The sequence below is a fragment of the Xyrauchen texanus genome, chromosome 24 (assembly GCF_025860055.1).
Source record: "Xyrauchen texanus isolate HMW12.3.18 chromosome 24, RBS_HiC_50CHRs, whole genome shotgun sequence".
NCBI lineage: Eukaryota > Metazoa > Chordata > Actinopteri > Cypriniformes > Catostomidae > Xyrauchen > Xyrauchen texanus.
In genome coordinates, this window is record NC_068299.1 from 31,139,474 (window position 1) to 31,156,304 (window position 16,831).

The window sequence follows — 16,831 nt, forward strand, 5'->3', positions numbered from 1 at the left end:
ATAAAGATTAAAACAACTAGTGGTCAAAGTGACCGTATTACGCTCAGACTGTCATGTGTTTTATACTTCTTTAAATAAAAAGTTATTTTTTAAAAATAGACTAAAGGTTTCCACCATTTAAAATAAATCAAAGGCTCTGTGAGATAATGGTGGCGGACAGTATCCATTGATTACAAAAAATAATGAAGGGGTGTACACATGAGGTAATATCAGAAAATAAACTATAAAAGATGAGGATCTGAACCGAGACAGTCAGATCTCAGCTCACATCTCGGGTTTGTTGGTTTGCTCAATAAACTCTTAACCTTTGACACCTGGAACTCCGGACTTGGAGAGTTTTCTTACTGAGAGGAAAGAAAAGTCTTTGACGCTCCACGGCACATGCCATCGGGAGTTCAATTTATGTGCATAGATGGTCTATAAATCCAGTGCCCGATGAGCTGACGTGTTGTTGGTATTTGTTACGACAATGTCAACATCAATTCACGTTTAGAAAAGAAAAGTCAGCCATCAGCGATAGAAGAGCATTGAGAAATTATCTAGCAGGGCAAGAGAGAGACAATAGATATGAACACCTTATCTAAAAGTATATAGATAAGTGATATGAACAGATGAGGTGACACAGTAAGACTGGCACAAGTAATACAAACTTATGGTTCAGCATCGCACAACAGATAGGCTATGTAAAAAAAGAAAAGAAAGTTCCATTTTTAAAAATAATTAAATGATAAAAAAACATCCCCAACACTACACCGCTTGCTAGGATAATTTTGGAATTTGGCATTGTTCAATAATGCAGTTTAATTTCAAAACAAAACAAATAAATAAAATCCACCAGTCTGAATGTTTGACATGTTCAATTAGTGATAGCTAAATGATTAGTAGTAAAATACTAATTGTTAAATCATTAGTTCAATAAATAAATATATAAAAACATGGTTCCCTTCCGACTCAGTACACTTGACATTGCGTTGCTACGCATATGTGGAGTGACTTCTTACACAACCTAGTTGAAACTTCTCTACAATAATGATATTCTAATATTGACAATATTGAGCCCCGCCTGTTTGGCGTCAGGGACGTAGTGCAGGGTATACGCAGGTATACGGCGTAGACCCACATCTTTATAAGTGTGCATTGCGTATACCCACTTCTAAATCCCCTCTGATGCGCATCATTCAGTAGTGTCCTGCATTAGCCAAAAACATGACAGTCCAGCACATGAGTAGCTAATCCAATCTCAGTGTTTCCCATTAATTTACTAATCTAATTTGCCGCGCCACGGTCTAATAATGAACCGGAATTTTTTTAGACTTCTCATCTAAAATATTTTTGCACTTCTCAGTCTCACAATAACATCAAATAAAAGGCTGTGTTTTGCGCTCTCTCTCGTCCACGTGCAAGTCAGTTCCTCACCCGTTGCTGTGAACTCACGCACTCCCAGATATTTGCACTGGAGTATTCCATCCGTAATTTGGTTGAGGACGACGACAAATCTTTGAGGTAAGTGACGTTAACTCAGCCCTCTACATTGCGAATAAATCACTCACATATGCTAGTAAATTACTCACTGTGCGACCAAAAAACGTCTGTTATTAGCAACTGGCAACAAGTAAAGTGAGGCATAATAAAATGATGCCACATTTTCAATAATGAAATTAACATTTCACTCGTTGGTGATAGAGTTGTGTAGTTTCGAACTCTGAGTTCCTTTTACTGAATACAAACAGTTGAAGCTGGATTCAGCCTCGTTTTTCCCTGCATGTTGTCTGATGAGCGCAGGAAAAAGCACTTGTGTCGATCAGTTGTAAAAATGAGTCACTTCTCAATGCTTTGATGTGCACACCGTCTACACAGACTTTCGCAAAACTCCCGTGAAAAATAAACAAGGTATAAACTTATTAATTTTGTGAACGCAAAGGACTCCAGTTTCAGTTAACGGCCATGTAATGCAAATGGGGTTTATTCACGCAGTGCAGCAGTGAGACAGAGATGTCCTGCTCTATTTATGTGGAGATGATCAAATGCAAGAAACACAATCTCAAAGTCTTCCTTCATGAGAAATAAGTGCTTGTGAGTTAATCAGAGAGCCTTAAATACTCTGCCCAGCAAGTAACAGGGTGTGGAAATCACACCCCATACATCCTTTTGACCCAGTTTGGTCTTGATGTGGTTCTGGATGAAGTTCGTATGACCCGGTAGAGGGGAGAACATGTCCGCAAATTCTTGTTGCAACTTGGCAACCTCTGTGCACTGCTAAGGTGAGAGGTGGTATCCGCAAGTGACTGGAGTGCTATGATTAGGTTTGGTGTTTACCTCCGGGCCTCCCTCCGCCCTCTCCGGAACTACCGTAGCCAACGTCACAGGGACCACCTCCCTCCATAATTTCAGGAGGTTGAGGTGATATATTTGACGTGCGCCCCCTGTATCGGTTCGCTTAACCTCATAATCGAGTTTCCCCACTCGTCGTGTGACCTCAAATGGTCCTTGCCACTTGGCGATTAATTTGGAGCTCGAGGTGGGGAGTAATACGAGAACCTTAACTCCCGGTGTAAATTCCGGGAAATTAGCTGAGTACCCCTGTCGTACAGTTGGTGCTGTCGTTCTTGAGCTTGGAGCAAATTCTCCTGTGTTAGTTGCCCCATTGTGAGGAGTTTTGCTCAAGTTCAAGAACGTACTGAATTTCATTCTTGCTATCTAAAGGTCCCTCCTCCCAAGCTTCGCGGATGACGTCAAGCACCCTACGCAATCATGTGTAGTGTCCGTGACATGAAAGTTGTGCCCTGATCGGTGAGAATTTATTTCTGAATCCCCACCCGAGAGATTATTTGGAAGAGTGCCTCTGCAACACTACGTGCTGAGATGTTACTCAGAGGCACTGCTTCAGGGTATCGTGTTGCATAATCCACTAGAACCAATACAATGCGATGTCTGCGTGCTGTCCGCTCTAATTGCCGACAAGGTCCATGCCAATTCTCTCGAAGGGGACCTCGATCAGTGGAAGGGGGAACAATGGCGCTTTTGGGGTGGCCGGTGGATTTACCTGTTGACATTCACGGCAAGCCGCGCACCACCCGGCCAATAAAAATGGGCTATTAAGCGGTTCAGTGTCTTTCTTTCCCCTAGGTGACCTGCCATCGGATTATAGTGAGCCGCCTGAAAAAACATTTCCCGGTGGTTCCGCGGTATTAAGAGCTGGGTTGTATCTTCCTTTGTATGAGTGTCCTGCATCACTCTATACAACTGCTCGTTTATAATTGCGAAATAGGGATATGAAAGTGCGACATTCGGCCGGAGTTGTTGACCATCGATTACTCTCACTTGGTCGTAGGCGTACTTGAGGGTTTCGTCTCACGACTGCACAAAAGGGAAATCCCCTTCGGGAATTCCCCTGAGGGTGGGAGGGGCTGTAGCCTCTCCCTCCTCATGTCATCATGATGTGGAGTTGACGCAGACGGCCCCAGCTCCACCTCCCCTGCCAGATCATCGCACATATCACACCCCATCCGCACACATTCCCTTTAATAAATTCCAAAATTCAGGCCAATTAGTCCCCAAAATCAGCAGATGGGTGAGGCGGGAACTAACCGTGGCCTCCACCCTATGTTTTGTTTCCCCGAAATGTAATCACAAAGGTCACCACAGGGTATTTGTGAATATCCCTGTGCACACACTTCACCCTCACTATTTTAGCTGTGCCCAATGCCTCGGGTTGAACCAAGCGTTGGTGGAACGTGGTTTGATTACACCCAGTGTCCACCAATGCTTGGTGAGTACCCCCTTGGCCCTTACCAGTATCCGGTATGCTCCAGCTCGGTTGGGGGCAGCCTGCGGGGTGTCGGGATCCGGATCACAGTCCCCACCTCCATCACGGGGCACTGATCCGGGAAATGTACTGGATCACTTCAACCCCAGTTGGCCGCCCCAGACGCCACGGCCTCACCTGTGTCAGCGGACACTTCCATCTGAAGGGAAGAGCGGCGGGGCACTCTTGAGGCGGGGAGGTGTGTCCACCACCTTGCGCAGGGAACAGGTCGTAGGGGCGGAGCTCCTTGCTTTGGCGGGGCCGGAACGGGCTCTGGGGAGTAAGCAGAGTGAGAGGGAGGAGGGGAACACACAGAGGAAGGGGGAAAAGAGAGAGAGAGAGAAAGAGAGAGAGAGAAGAGGGCTCTTCCACCCTTGGGTACGCCGTCATATGGTCATCTGTGAGTCAGACAGCTTCCTCCATCAACACCGGGCGGTGGCACTGGACCCACTCCACCATTCCCTTTGGCAACCGAAGGGTAAGTTGTTCCAGTACCACCTGATCTAAGATTCCCATGATGTCGCGGTTCCCCGCCATTTCCAGCTGAGAAAGGGCAAATGGCCGGTCAGACTTCCCCATCTTCAGAGACCGGAAGAGCTGCCGGTATTGCTCCAGGCTTTGACCCACCCACTGCATAATTGCCTTCTTCAGGTCGTCATAGGTCAGGAGGTTAGCTGCCGGCAGCTGTTGGGCAGCAAGCTGGGCTTCCCCGGACAAGAGTGGGAGGAGCCTGGCCGCACATTGGTCACGCGGCCAGCTCCAGACCTCAGCCGTCCGCTCAAACAGGTCTAGGAATGCCTCTGCGTCATCTTCTGCCCCATTTTCAGGAGTGTGGGTGGGGCAGGGGGCTGCGGTTGTCCGAGGTCGCGGCCAGGGCTCTCTCCTGGCCAAGCAGACCCTGGATCGCATGCCAGTCCTCTGCTTGAGCTTGCAGGATTTCAAAGAATCGCCAATCCTGGTCTTGGCGAAGCTCAATCAGGGATTGTTGGTGGGACTGATGGAGACTGCCGAGGGACTGGAGGATCTCAGCCAACTGCGGGGACTCCATGGGGCGTACTTAGAATTTGTTCTCGGGTTTTGGCACTAGTGTGAGAACTTCAAGGAGGACTCAGGAAAATATGTTCCTTCAACCAAGGTTTTTGGGCTTTTATTGATTGATACAGTGCCACAACACGCAGCTTCACAAAAACTAGCTGCACAATAAGCTTTCATTTTATAACAGGCTTCACAATAAACTAGCTTCCAGACCCAGACTTTCTTTCCCCTGCTGTAGGTGTGGCTCTTTTTTATGCCGCTCTCCCTGTGCTCACTGTTATTAGAGACAGGCGTTAGACATAATTCAGCTCAGGTGTAAGTGCCCTTACTGCTTCTCTCTCTCTGGACGGGCACTGAACCATGCCCCCGCTGCCACAAACGGTTAGTAACATTCTTTTAAAATGACAGTACTCTGTGCTAAGGGGTAGGTGAAATGCCAGTTGCAGTGTTGCCAGATAAAATAAGCCATTACATTTTTTTCTGGTCTGGTGAATTTATCAGCATAGAAATCATTACAAGCACACAGTTAATTATTGTACAATTGTAATTACAGATAATCTTCATTCACAAAATGCACCACAACAGTCAATTAGGTAAAGAAATGTGTTATGCAGCTGTTTCCTTCAGTATCAAGGCACATGGTTTTTTTTGGGCTACACCTAGTGGTGTAATTCCAAAAATTAGACTTTGGTTTCATTAGAAAATTATTTGAACGATATTAACTGGTTACCAGCATTTAAAAATAAAGTTTTCACTCCTGAACAATTCAAAATGACTTTGCAAAAAAAAAAAAAAAAAAGGTTATTTTAACCTGTTTATAACGGTTGACAATCCTTGTAAATTTCTAGATTGAGTCGATTTAATCATATTCCCTTAAACTTTGCACACTGCACTTAAAGCCCTGTCCTATGTGGGGGGACTGTTTCATAAAAAAAAATGAAAAATAAGGGAAATTGTTTCTGAGAAGCTACATTTTAGGCAACAAAAGAAGTCTGACAGAGGCACAGCATATCTAGCATATTCTAGTTATATTCTTAGCCTGACACATTTAAAACCCATCTTTACATGTTTTCTATTTTTACAACTCTCCAGGTTATGATGATACAAAAATTAGAGAAAGAAATTAACATATGTTTATATTACAAAATGTAAATTATTATTTTCCAGATAGACTATATTGTTTAAGATTTATCAGCAAAATAAATGTATGCATCAATGGTGCAGATTTAATTAAAGTTGTTGATTATTAGCTAAATATCTTAATTTGGATTCCAGAAAATGGCTGTCCAAATAGGTCCTCCATTTGTTCAGGTTGCTTTGCTGTGAATAATAAAGAATTTTGTACTAGTTTGTACAAGTAGATTTCTCAGCATTAGAAACGTAATTACGTTAACGAAGTAACTTTGCTTTAAAATATAAATATCAGATAACCATAGTGTAAATGCACCAATCCAGACGATGGCAGTAAATCATCAACAAACTCTATTTACTTGCTCAAAATATGATAGAAGTGGGAAGTGGTGAGAGAAAAGTGCCTCAGTTTGTTCCTGGGAGGGTACTCAGCCTTACAGGCTCCATTTGGATAAGATTAGGGTGAGGGCGGGGTTAGGGCATCTGCTGCCTCCCAGGAACAACTTGAGGCCCCTTTGTGCAATGGGCGTCCTGTTACTGTTGATTATTGACTCAAGTGTGGTTATTTGCACTGCTATGTTGCAATATTCAGTGCAGTGGTTGATGTATATCCAGTGCATCATATTTAAATCGGCTTGATTGAGTGTGAGAATGACAGAAGTTTGTAAAGAGTTGTTCGGTACTGCACCGGATCAGGGTCCAGTGGAGAAATGGATCCTGCGGTCCGACAGTGTCAGTGTGGAGATCCTTTCTCTCGGCTGTGTCATAAAGTCCATCAAAACTGCGGATCGGAGCGGTCAAAGTGCGGATATAGTGCTAGGATACGATGATTTAGAAGGCAAGTTCTACCATGCAGTTCCACTCTCTGATTTTAAACTTTTTTATGGTCATTTTTAACGGAAGTCTTGTTTTTGTGACTGTCATCCGAAGTTTCCTTACAGATGTGTTGATTAGAACCAGCTGAGACGATGTCCTAACACTGTCTCTGATGATGCCTGCCAAATGTGGTGTCTCAGTACACAAGAATCACTAATACGACCAGTTTATTGTGCAGATAGCGATGGGATTAAATGGAGAGCAAATCCCGTTTACACATATCCCCTGAGACAAAAACCCAATAATCTCACATGTATCTTGAGATCTCAACAATATCACATTTTATATTCACCAAGACACCGAAGTTCAAAATCAGAGATTTAAAATGTGAAATCTTACGTTCTTCCCAAAATATTCTATCTTCAAAAGACCAAATGAGTTATGATATGCACATTCATTTTACAGCTATTATATTACTGTATGTTAGCAATTGTCTATTTTTATTTCTCCTCAGGAATTTTAGTTAATAATGTGGTAGTTATGTTGTTTACCACAAAAATGTATTCCAATGTGTTACTTCTTTTAATAATTATAATTTATTATTATTATAAATAATAATTTTCAGTGTTTTCTCTTATGACATTAAATCTTCTAAACTATGAAAGAGCACCCTGGATTATTATTATACTTTACCCATCTGATTAAAACATCTAATTTATAGAAAAACTAAAACTTCTGAAATGTCTTTAAAAGAATGTTAAAGTCACTCAGCAAGGTGTAACCTAGCATAACATAAGCAGATAAATCAGTGTATAGAAAGTTCGATAAAATATCCACATATTAAAGAGCACTGGATAATTTGTGTGAAAATATGTGACAATACACTGTAAAAAGCTGCTGCAAAACAATTGTACATATGTACATGTAATGTACATAACGTGTACATACACCAATCAGCCACAACATTAAACCCACATGCCTAATATTGTGTAGCAGAATGCTATTCTGAGATGCTGTTCTTCTCACCACAATTGTACAGAGCAGTTATCTGAGTTAATGTAGACTTTGTCAGTTCAAACCAGTCTGGCCATTCTCTGTTGACCTCTCTCATCAACAAATGCCACTCACTGGATCTTTTTTGTTTTTGGCACCATTCTGAGTAATTTTTAGAGTCTGTTGTGTGTGCGATCAGCAGTTACAGAAATACTCAAACCAGCCCGTCTGGCACCAACAATTATGCCATGGTCACTGAAATCAAAATTTTCCCCAATCTGATGGTTGATGTGAACATTAACTGAAGCTCATGACCTGTATCTGCATGATTTTACTACACTGCTGCCACATGATTGGCTGATTAGATAATTGCATGGATGATTGTTGGTGCCAGATGGGCTAGTTTGAGTATTTCTGCAACTGCTGATCTCCTGGGATTTTCATGCACAACAGTCTCTAGAAATTAATCTGAATGGTGCCAAAAACAAAAAACATCCAGTGAGTGGCAGTTCTGCGGATGGAAATGTCTTGTTTGATGAAAGAGGTCAATGGAGAATGGCCAGACTGGTTCGAACTGACAAAGTATATGGTAACACAGATAACCTCTCTGTACAATTGTGGTGAGAAGAATAGTATCTCAGAATGTTATTCTGTTTTGGCAGCATGAGAGGGACCTACACAATATTAGGCAGGTGGTTTTAATGTGGCTGATCGGTGCATGATCCTGGTGGTCGATGCAGATATATAGAGAGCACCTTGGCCTTTCTGTCACTAGACTTAACTACAGAAATGGAGTATTAGAATAATATTGATGTCCTTCAATGTCAGTCCAGGTTATCTCTCAAACCCACGCTACTTTGGAGCTGTAGTGGGCCGTGTTGCTAACCGTATTGCCAAGGGCCGGTTTGTGATCAATGAGAAGGAATATAAACTGGCTATAAACAATGGGCCCAATGCTCTGCATGGCGGACTGAAAGGCTTTAACAAGGTAAAAAAAGAACAACACATGTATGAATTTGAAATGGAAACCCTTGTACTCTAAAACATACTTCAGTTTTTCGTCTTTTAGCCATTTAATTTAGGAAGTTTGTGTATGTTCTAGGCAGTGTGGAAAACGGAGGTTGTGGACAATGGACTGAAACTGAGCCACAGTAGCCCAGATGGTGATGAGGGATACCCCGGGAACCTAAGAACCTCTGTCACATATAGACTGGAAAAGAACACATTGAGCATGCTGTACCACGCACAGACTGACCAAACTACACCAATCAACCTTACCAACCATTCATATTTCAACCTGGCTGGACAGGTAGTGCTACATGTACACAAAGTCTTAAAATGCATGGAAGAAACAGTACACAAAGAAATCAAGACTGCTAATAAGAGTTTATACATAATAGATCATATTTGTGGACACTAAAAGTGTGGTTTTACTATCAGTAAATAGTATTTCCTGCTTTCCGCAGGGGAAACCAGACATTTACGACCATGAGGTGACCATCTCAGCAGAGTCTTACCTGCCTGTGGATGACACGATGATCCCCACTGGTATCTGTAGTTAAAATTACCTTACCGTCATAACTAATACCCTCAAATGTGTAAACCTCAGGGACAAGTTGGAACAGTAAAAGTAAATCGTATCTGAAAGATACTTAAGATCTTCATAATATCACAAATCACAAACAGCAAAGCCAAAAAAAAAAAAAAAACACACAAAAATGTCTTGAACTGCATGTTCAGTTTACGTAATGCTGATCTTATGTCTCTCTAGTACAGAAGATGTCAAACAAGGCATTTCATTTCTTCACTATTCATAGGGGAAATAAAAGCTGTGGAGAATACACTGTTTGACCTGAGAAAGCCTGTCCTCCTTGGCTCTAGACTTAAAGAGCTCCCTGGTCCAGGCTTTGACCACAACTTCTGTCTTTGCACACCAGGTGAACCACAACTGGAGAAGAAATGTGCAAGGTAAGATGTATGTTTTGTTATTTACAGCCAGGGGTGTAAAGTAATGAATTACAAATACTCACGTTACTGTAATTAACTACTTTTTCACAAGAATTGTGCTTTTTAAGTAGATTAAACATGTTATACTTTTACTTTTTATTGAGTACATTTTAAGTGCTGTAACTGTGCCATTTTCTCACCATCTGTGTTCACAACTTCCCTGTCCTGATTTTATTTTTATCTATCAACATGAATGCTAGCGAGAGTCTCATGACTCCCGTCAAATCAAATCACACGTAACAAACTTGAATGGCAGCTGCAAATCTGGCTCCAACTGTGGAGAATGCCTCAAGCACAGTTTACAGCTGAACGTAACTGGCTGCACCTGAAAGGGATTTTTGCAATGAAAAAGGCCAATTGCTTGACTGTGTCATGTGAGTTTAACTTGCTCAAGCCAGATATCAGCATTAATCCTGCCTCTAATTTGAAGAAACATATCGAGGTCAATTTCTTATTTCTGCTTACTAGATTCTGTGTGTCTATAATGTAGCCTGTAATTTAACTATCTATCACTGAGATTATTGAGCTGCTGTGAGAGATTAATGCAATGTTATCAATAGGGCTGGGCAATAAAATGATCTAGATGTTTATCGGAAAAAATGTCCTCGACCAAACTTTTGAGTAGTTTTCTATATTTAGCCTATGTTCTACATCTAGAACAGGGGTGCTGATTACATCAATTACGATAGCAAGACAACCACTGGTTGGTTGATCTAGATGAAATATATAATATTGACTTTTTATTTCCTGACGTCTGTAGCTGCGTGTTGTTTGATTGACAGGCGGCTAATGTTTGAGTGCTAATGCGTATGATTGAATGCACTTTACAATTCCGCCAATAACCGTCTTGATGAGGCATTAAATTAAACACAGTCGTTTATGTCTAAAGTGAACTTAAACAGTGGGGAAAAAAGCATATTTGCCTCAAAATGTTGGACTTGAAGTGTACATGTAACCAGTTGAGCACTGTTTAATAGACTTTGTCATACAAAGGCTATTAATCAAACAACAATCACTCACTACTTATGGCCTTTTTAGCTTTAAAAGTATGCATGTAATAGAATAAAACAGTGACATTTTTAATAATATTATTTCAAAAAAATATTGTTTGTTTTTTAATAATACTGACCCCCTGATGTAGAGATTTTGTTAATTGGTATAATACCAGGAAAATAGATAATTAACAATAATTTATAATTATGCTAAGTATCAACATTTGCAGAGCAATCCACCATTTCAGCAGAAATATTCCACCATTCACAAACTTCAGAAAATTGTGCATCATACTTAAGAATAAGAACACAATTATTTCTGGGCTTAAAAGATACAAGAACTAACAAGAACAAGAGATACAAGAAACATTGTATCTCAAAAGGAGGACAATGTGCAACTCAAAGAAATTGTTCACTCAGAAATGAAAATTATCTTATCATTTACTCACCCTCATGCCATCTATTAATTTTTTTCTTCAGAACACAAAATTTTTTTAGAAGAATATTTTAGCTCTGTAGGTCCATTCAATATAAGTGAAGGGGTGCCAAAATTTTGACGCTCCAAAAAGCACATAAAAGCAGCATAAAAGTAATACATACAACTCCAGTGGTTTAATCCATGACTTCAGAATTGATATGACAGGTGTGGGTGAGAAACAGTTCAATATTTAAAAATATTTTTGCTCGAAATTCTTCTCTCTGCCCAGTAGGTGGCGATATGCATGTATGTGAATCACCAAAAACACAAGAAGAAAGTGATTAAGCAGGGAGGAGAATTAATAGCAAAAAAGGGAATTAAATATTGATCTGTTTCTCACCACATCTATCATATTACTTCTGAAGACATGGATTAAACCACTGAATTAGACTACTTTTATGATGATTTGTGGAGCTTTAGTATTTTAGCACTGATTCACTTTCATTGTATGGACCATAAGAGCTGAGATATTCTTCTAAAAATCTTAATTTGTTTTCTGCAGAAGAAAGTCATACACATCCAGGATGGCATGAGGGTTAGTAAATGATGAGCGAATTTAATTTTTTGGGTGAATTATTCCTTTATGAGCGTGATGTAGCCCTTGTTCCAAACAACTTTTGCCATGCCTGCTCTACCTGCTCTATTCTGCAGGACATGACGTGCCAAGTGATCCTGCTTATTTAGGATTTTTATTGCTTTCCTTGCATTGTTTGAACATGTTTTATGCACAACACTAACGCTCTGTCGGCATTAAGGGAAATTTGGACCCTACACATAAACTGATTTTAATGTAATTGTTTCATACATTATGATTTAAAATGCTGATCAGTGTAATGAAAATAACTTTTTAACCTTTTAATTTCTTTTATAATGTCTACATTTTATTTTTTGGAATCAGATTAATGTAGTGTTTATCATAGATAAGTGATGTATTTTAAAAGTTGGCATACAGTGTTCATTATAATGGGGAATAGGTTTTGCAACTCGGTACTCAATACTCACTACTCATGAGTACTTTTAAATGAGCTACTCTTTTACTCTTACTTGAGTAGTTTTTAAGACAGCAACTTTTACTCTACTCGCACTACATTTTTTGGGAAGTAACAGTACTTCTACTTGAGTATGATTTTTCAGTACTCTTTCCATCCGTTTACAGCTTAGAGCCTATGTGTGGTGCTGCATGGTGTTCTTATGTGGTGTATTCCATACCTCAGATTAACAAGTAGTCCTGCCCTAAACTTGCATTATTGGTTAAGCCAATGTTGTTTTATGTCTAGCCTGTTTAAACAAACAAATTGCAATTCCACTGTAGCACATTTAACTTTAAACTTCCATCTTATTACAATCTGGGTCTCTGTAGTGTGGTGCATCCAGGGACTGGCCGTGTTATGGAGGTGAGCACTACCCAACCTGGGGTCCAGTTCTACACCTCAAACTTTCTGGATGGGACTTTGAAAGGGAAAGGTGTAGCTTCTTACCCCAAACACAGTGCCTTCTGTTTAGAGACCCAAAACTGGCCAGATGCTGTCAACCAGGTAATTTAATAACAAATGTATTTATATACATGTACATGCGTTATTGCTGATCAGATCACATGTGTTCAGCGCTAAATACAGGTCTAAAACCTGTGATCGGATCACAAAAACCACATACGAACGGTGTAAATGGGTAATCCTTCCCTTATGCATCCCAGACAGCAGTGCAGAGCCACCCCACACCTGTCAATCAGTGTGTATAGATTTATACAGTTTAATGTGTTTGATATTAACACAGATGAGAAGCACACACATCTGCTGCTCGGTTAATACAGGTAATCCACTAAAATTACAAATAATTCTGCTTGAAATGTTGCATTTGTGCTTAATTAAATTTCACGTGTCTGGGAGAAACAGCGCGCCATTTTTTTGTTGACTTTGACTTTATTGCGCTTTAATGTCAAGCAGTAACACACCGACAGAGTGATTGTTGTATATCGTATACCCCATGAAATCTGAACACAAGCGGTCACAGGAGACGCATTTAAGCGTCCAGGTGTAAACAGTGATGTGTTTCGCCTGACCACATGTTTTACCCAAAGTGCATCTTAATACCAGGTGTGAACTGGTTCTTTGATTCAACTAAAATTGTCCAAATATTCAAACAAGCCTTGTAGAGCAGACAGCATTACAAAGAAATTGGGTGGCATCTGTGTTATACACCGTAACTGTGATCATAAGAAACAATTTACTGATTACAATGTTGCATGTAGTTCATTATATATCATATTAAATTGACCCATTAGAGAAATTGGAATATATACAGTGCCTTGCGAAAGTATTCGGCCCCCTTGAACTTTTCGACCTTTTGCCACATTTCAGGCTTCAAACAAAGATATAAAACTGTAATTTTTTGTGAAGAATCAACAACAAGTGGGACAAAATCATGAAGTGGAACGAAATTTATTGGATATTTCAAACTTTTTTAACAAATAAAAAACTGAAAAATTGGGCATGCAAAATTATTTAGCCCCTTTACTTTCAGTGCAGCAAACTCTCTCCAGAAGTTCAGTGAGGATCTCTGAATGATCCAATGTTGACTTAAATGACTAATGATGATAAATAGAATCCACCTGTGTGTAATCAAGTCTCCGTATAAATGCACCTGCTCTGTGATAGTCTCAGAGGTCTGTTTAAAGCACAGAGAGCATCATGAAGAACAAGGAACACACCAGGCAGGTCCGAGATACTGTTGTGGAGAAGTTTAAAGCCGGATTTGGATACAGAAAGATTTCCCAAGCTTTAAACATCCCAAGGAGCACTGTGCAAGCGATAATATTGAAATGGAAGGAGTATCAGACCACTGCAAATCTACCAAGACCCGGCTGTCCCTCTAAACTTTCAGCTCATACAAGGAGAAGACTGATCAGAGATTCAGCCAAGAGGCCCATGATCACTCTGGATGAACTGCAGAGATCTACAGCTGAGGTGGGAGACTCTGTCCATAGGACAACAATCAGTCGTATACTGCACAAATCTGGCCTTTATGGAAGAGTGGCAAGAAGAAAGCCATTTCTTAAAGATATCCATAAAAAGTGTCGTTTAAAGTTTGCCACAAGCCACCTGGGAGACACACCAAACATGTGGAAGAAGGTGCTCTGGTCAGATGAAACCAAAATCGAACTTTTTGGCAACAACGCAAAACGTTTTGTTTGGCGTAAAAGCAACACAGCTCATCACCCTGAACACACCATCCCCACTGTCAAACATGGTGGTGGCAGCATCATGGTTTGGGCCTGCTTTTCTTCAGTAGGGACAGGGAAGATGGTTAAAATTGATGGGAAGATGGATGGAGCCAAATACAGGACCATTCTGGAAGAAAACCTGATGGAGTCTGCAAAAGACCTGAGACTGGGACGGAGATTTGTCTTCCAACAAGACAATGATCCAAAACATAAAGCAAAATCTACAATGGAATGGTTCACAAATAAACATATCCAGGTGTTAGAATGGCCAAGTCAAAGTCCAGACCTGAATCCAATCGAGAATCTGTGGAAAGAACTGAAAACTGCTGTTCACAAACGCTCTCCATCCAACCTCACTGAGCTCGAGCTGTTTTGCAAGGAGGAATGGGCAAAATTTCAGTCTTTCGATGTGCAAAACTGATAGAGACATACCCCAAGCTGACTTACAGCTGTAATCGCAGCAAAAGGTGGCGCTACAAAGTATTAACTTAAGGGGCTGAATAATTTTGCACGCCCAATTTTTCAGTTTTTTATTTGTTAAAAAAGTTTGAAATATCCAATAAATTTCGTTCCACTTCATGATTGTGTCCCACTTGTTGTTGATTCTTCGCAAAAAATTACAGTTTTATATCTTTATGTTTGAAGCCTGAAATGTGGCAAAAGGTCGAAAAGTTCAAGGGGGCCGAATACTTTCGCAAGGCACTGTATGTACATATTCCATTATGCATGGGAAAATGATTGTGCCTTGATTCCACCACAGAAGAAAAAAAAGGTTGGAGGTAAGGTTCAGACTTTGTCTTACAATTGTTACTTTATTTCATGCAATTGTGAGAAACAAAGTTTCAATCGCGAGATATAGTCTACATTTACAATAATAAGAAATAAAGGTGCAAATGCAAAATATAGGCTAAACTCGCAATTATGAGAAATAAAGTCGGAAATGCAAAATGTAGGCAAAAACCTAATAATAAATTAGTCTATAATAATTGTGAGATATAGGCTGAATTTCAATTACAAAATATTTATTCTAAGTCTTAGTTTGTACAAAAAAATGAATGATCACTGTTCATTCCTTTTCCTGTTTATTGCTGTTGGTTTTATTGACATTTTAATTTACTTTGAGTTATTGAATTGGGGTGTTTGAAATAAATGATAGGTAATCATAATGTGACAACGTTGCAAAAACTGACACTTCAAAACACCACAAACCTAAAAAATGCTGAACTTTGACATGGATAATGATTTGTTAAAGTCTTTGATAATGTCTAAATGTATTCCATGGTGGGATCAAGGCATCATAGAAAATTAATAATGACTAAATGAATGAGATGCTGTAATAAATAACTGTCCTGTGTCTCTCCTCAGGCTCATTTTCCTGATGCTTTGCTGAGGCCTGGAAAGGAGTACACACACACCACACGCTACACATTCTCTGTGGTCTGAAATTACATGAACATGTGTATTGTACTTCCAACATGTTTGAAGGCTTTATGTATTATGTCTGCACTTATGACCTGGCAAAACGTAAGCGACTAAAGATAATGACATTTCTGTATATTTTGATTATGTAAATCAGCACAATAACAACCTTAGCATGATTACTGATCTACTAATGTTATATGTATTAATTAATCTCACAAAATCCTCATGTTATCTTCAGTGATTAGTACTGAATACTGATTCAATTCTGCAAAGACATTTTTATCACAAATGGTCATTAGTGTAGGTAAAAAAATATATATTTTTGAAATGCATGACATTTTTAGATTGAATTTGAAAATGTTAATTAAAAATGTCACTGACAGAACACAGCCTATCATTTGATTATAAAATACTTCATAGTGTTTTGAGATGTTGAGAATTCGGTATTGTGTGGTCTTAAAAGTATAACCCAAAAGCAATAATGTGTTCGTAATCATGTTCTACAACATCTTAACACTGATGCTCAAGCGTCACCAAAGCAAATTACATCCAGGTGCCCACTTTGAAATGGTCAAAGATTTGTGTTTATTTGTTTTTAAGTAAACACACATGCCTAACATTACATTTTCTCTTAAATACATTTGATGATGGAAAGGACATGAAAGTCTTTTGGCAAACTATATGCCATTGTCATAAAAATTAATTATGTAAAACACTGTAATAATGTTCTTTATATTTGACGCAAAATTCATTATTCAGGCATGTTCTGATTAACTGTAATATTGCACTAAAAACAGTCCAATATGGACTTGCCATTTTAAAGGATGTTTGTGTGTAATCGCACATGGTCAAAGTACATTTCCTGTGTGTTTTCTCTTTTAAAAGAAGAAAATTAAACTGATTCAGGAGACTCCACGGTTCAACAAATCTTG

The 16,831-nt window shown here is 39.7% G+C and overlaps 1 protein-coding gene across 1 annotated transcript; it reads left to right on the forward strand.

Annotated features, from left to right (window-relative positions):
• Nucleotides 1-6,490: 6,490 nt before the first annotated feature.
• On the forward strand, nucleotides 6,491-16,794 carry galm (galactose mutarotase). Its single transcript, XM_052090423.1, has 7 exons — nucleotides 6,491-6,809; nucleotides 8,614-8,768; nucleotides 8,883-9,089; nucleotides 9,247-9,328; nucleotides 9,598-9,748; nucleotides 12,618-12,792; nucleotides 15,843-16,794. The coding sequence occupies exons 1-7, from the start codon at nucleotides 6,623-6,625 to the stop codon at nucleotides 15,918-15,920; spliced, it is 1,035 nt and encodes a 344-aa protein (XP_051946383.1). The 5' UTR covers nucleotides 6,491-6,622; the 3' UTR covers nucleotides 15,921-16,794.
• Nucleotides 16,795-16,831: the final 37 nt, after the last annotated feature.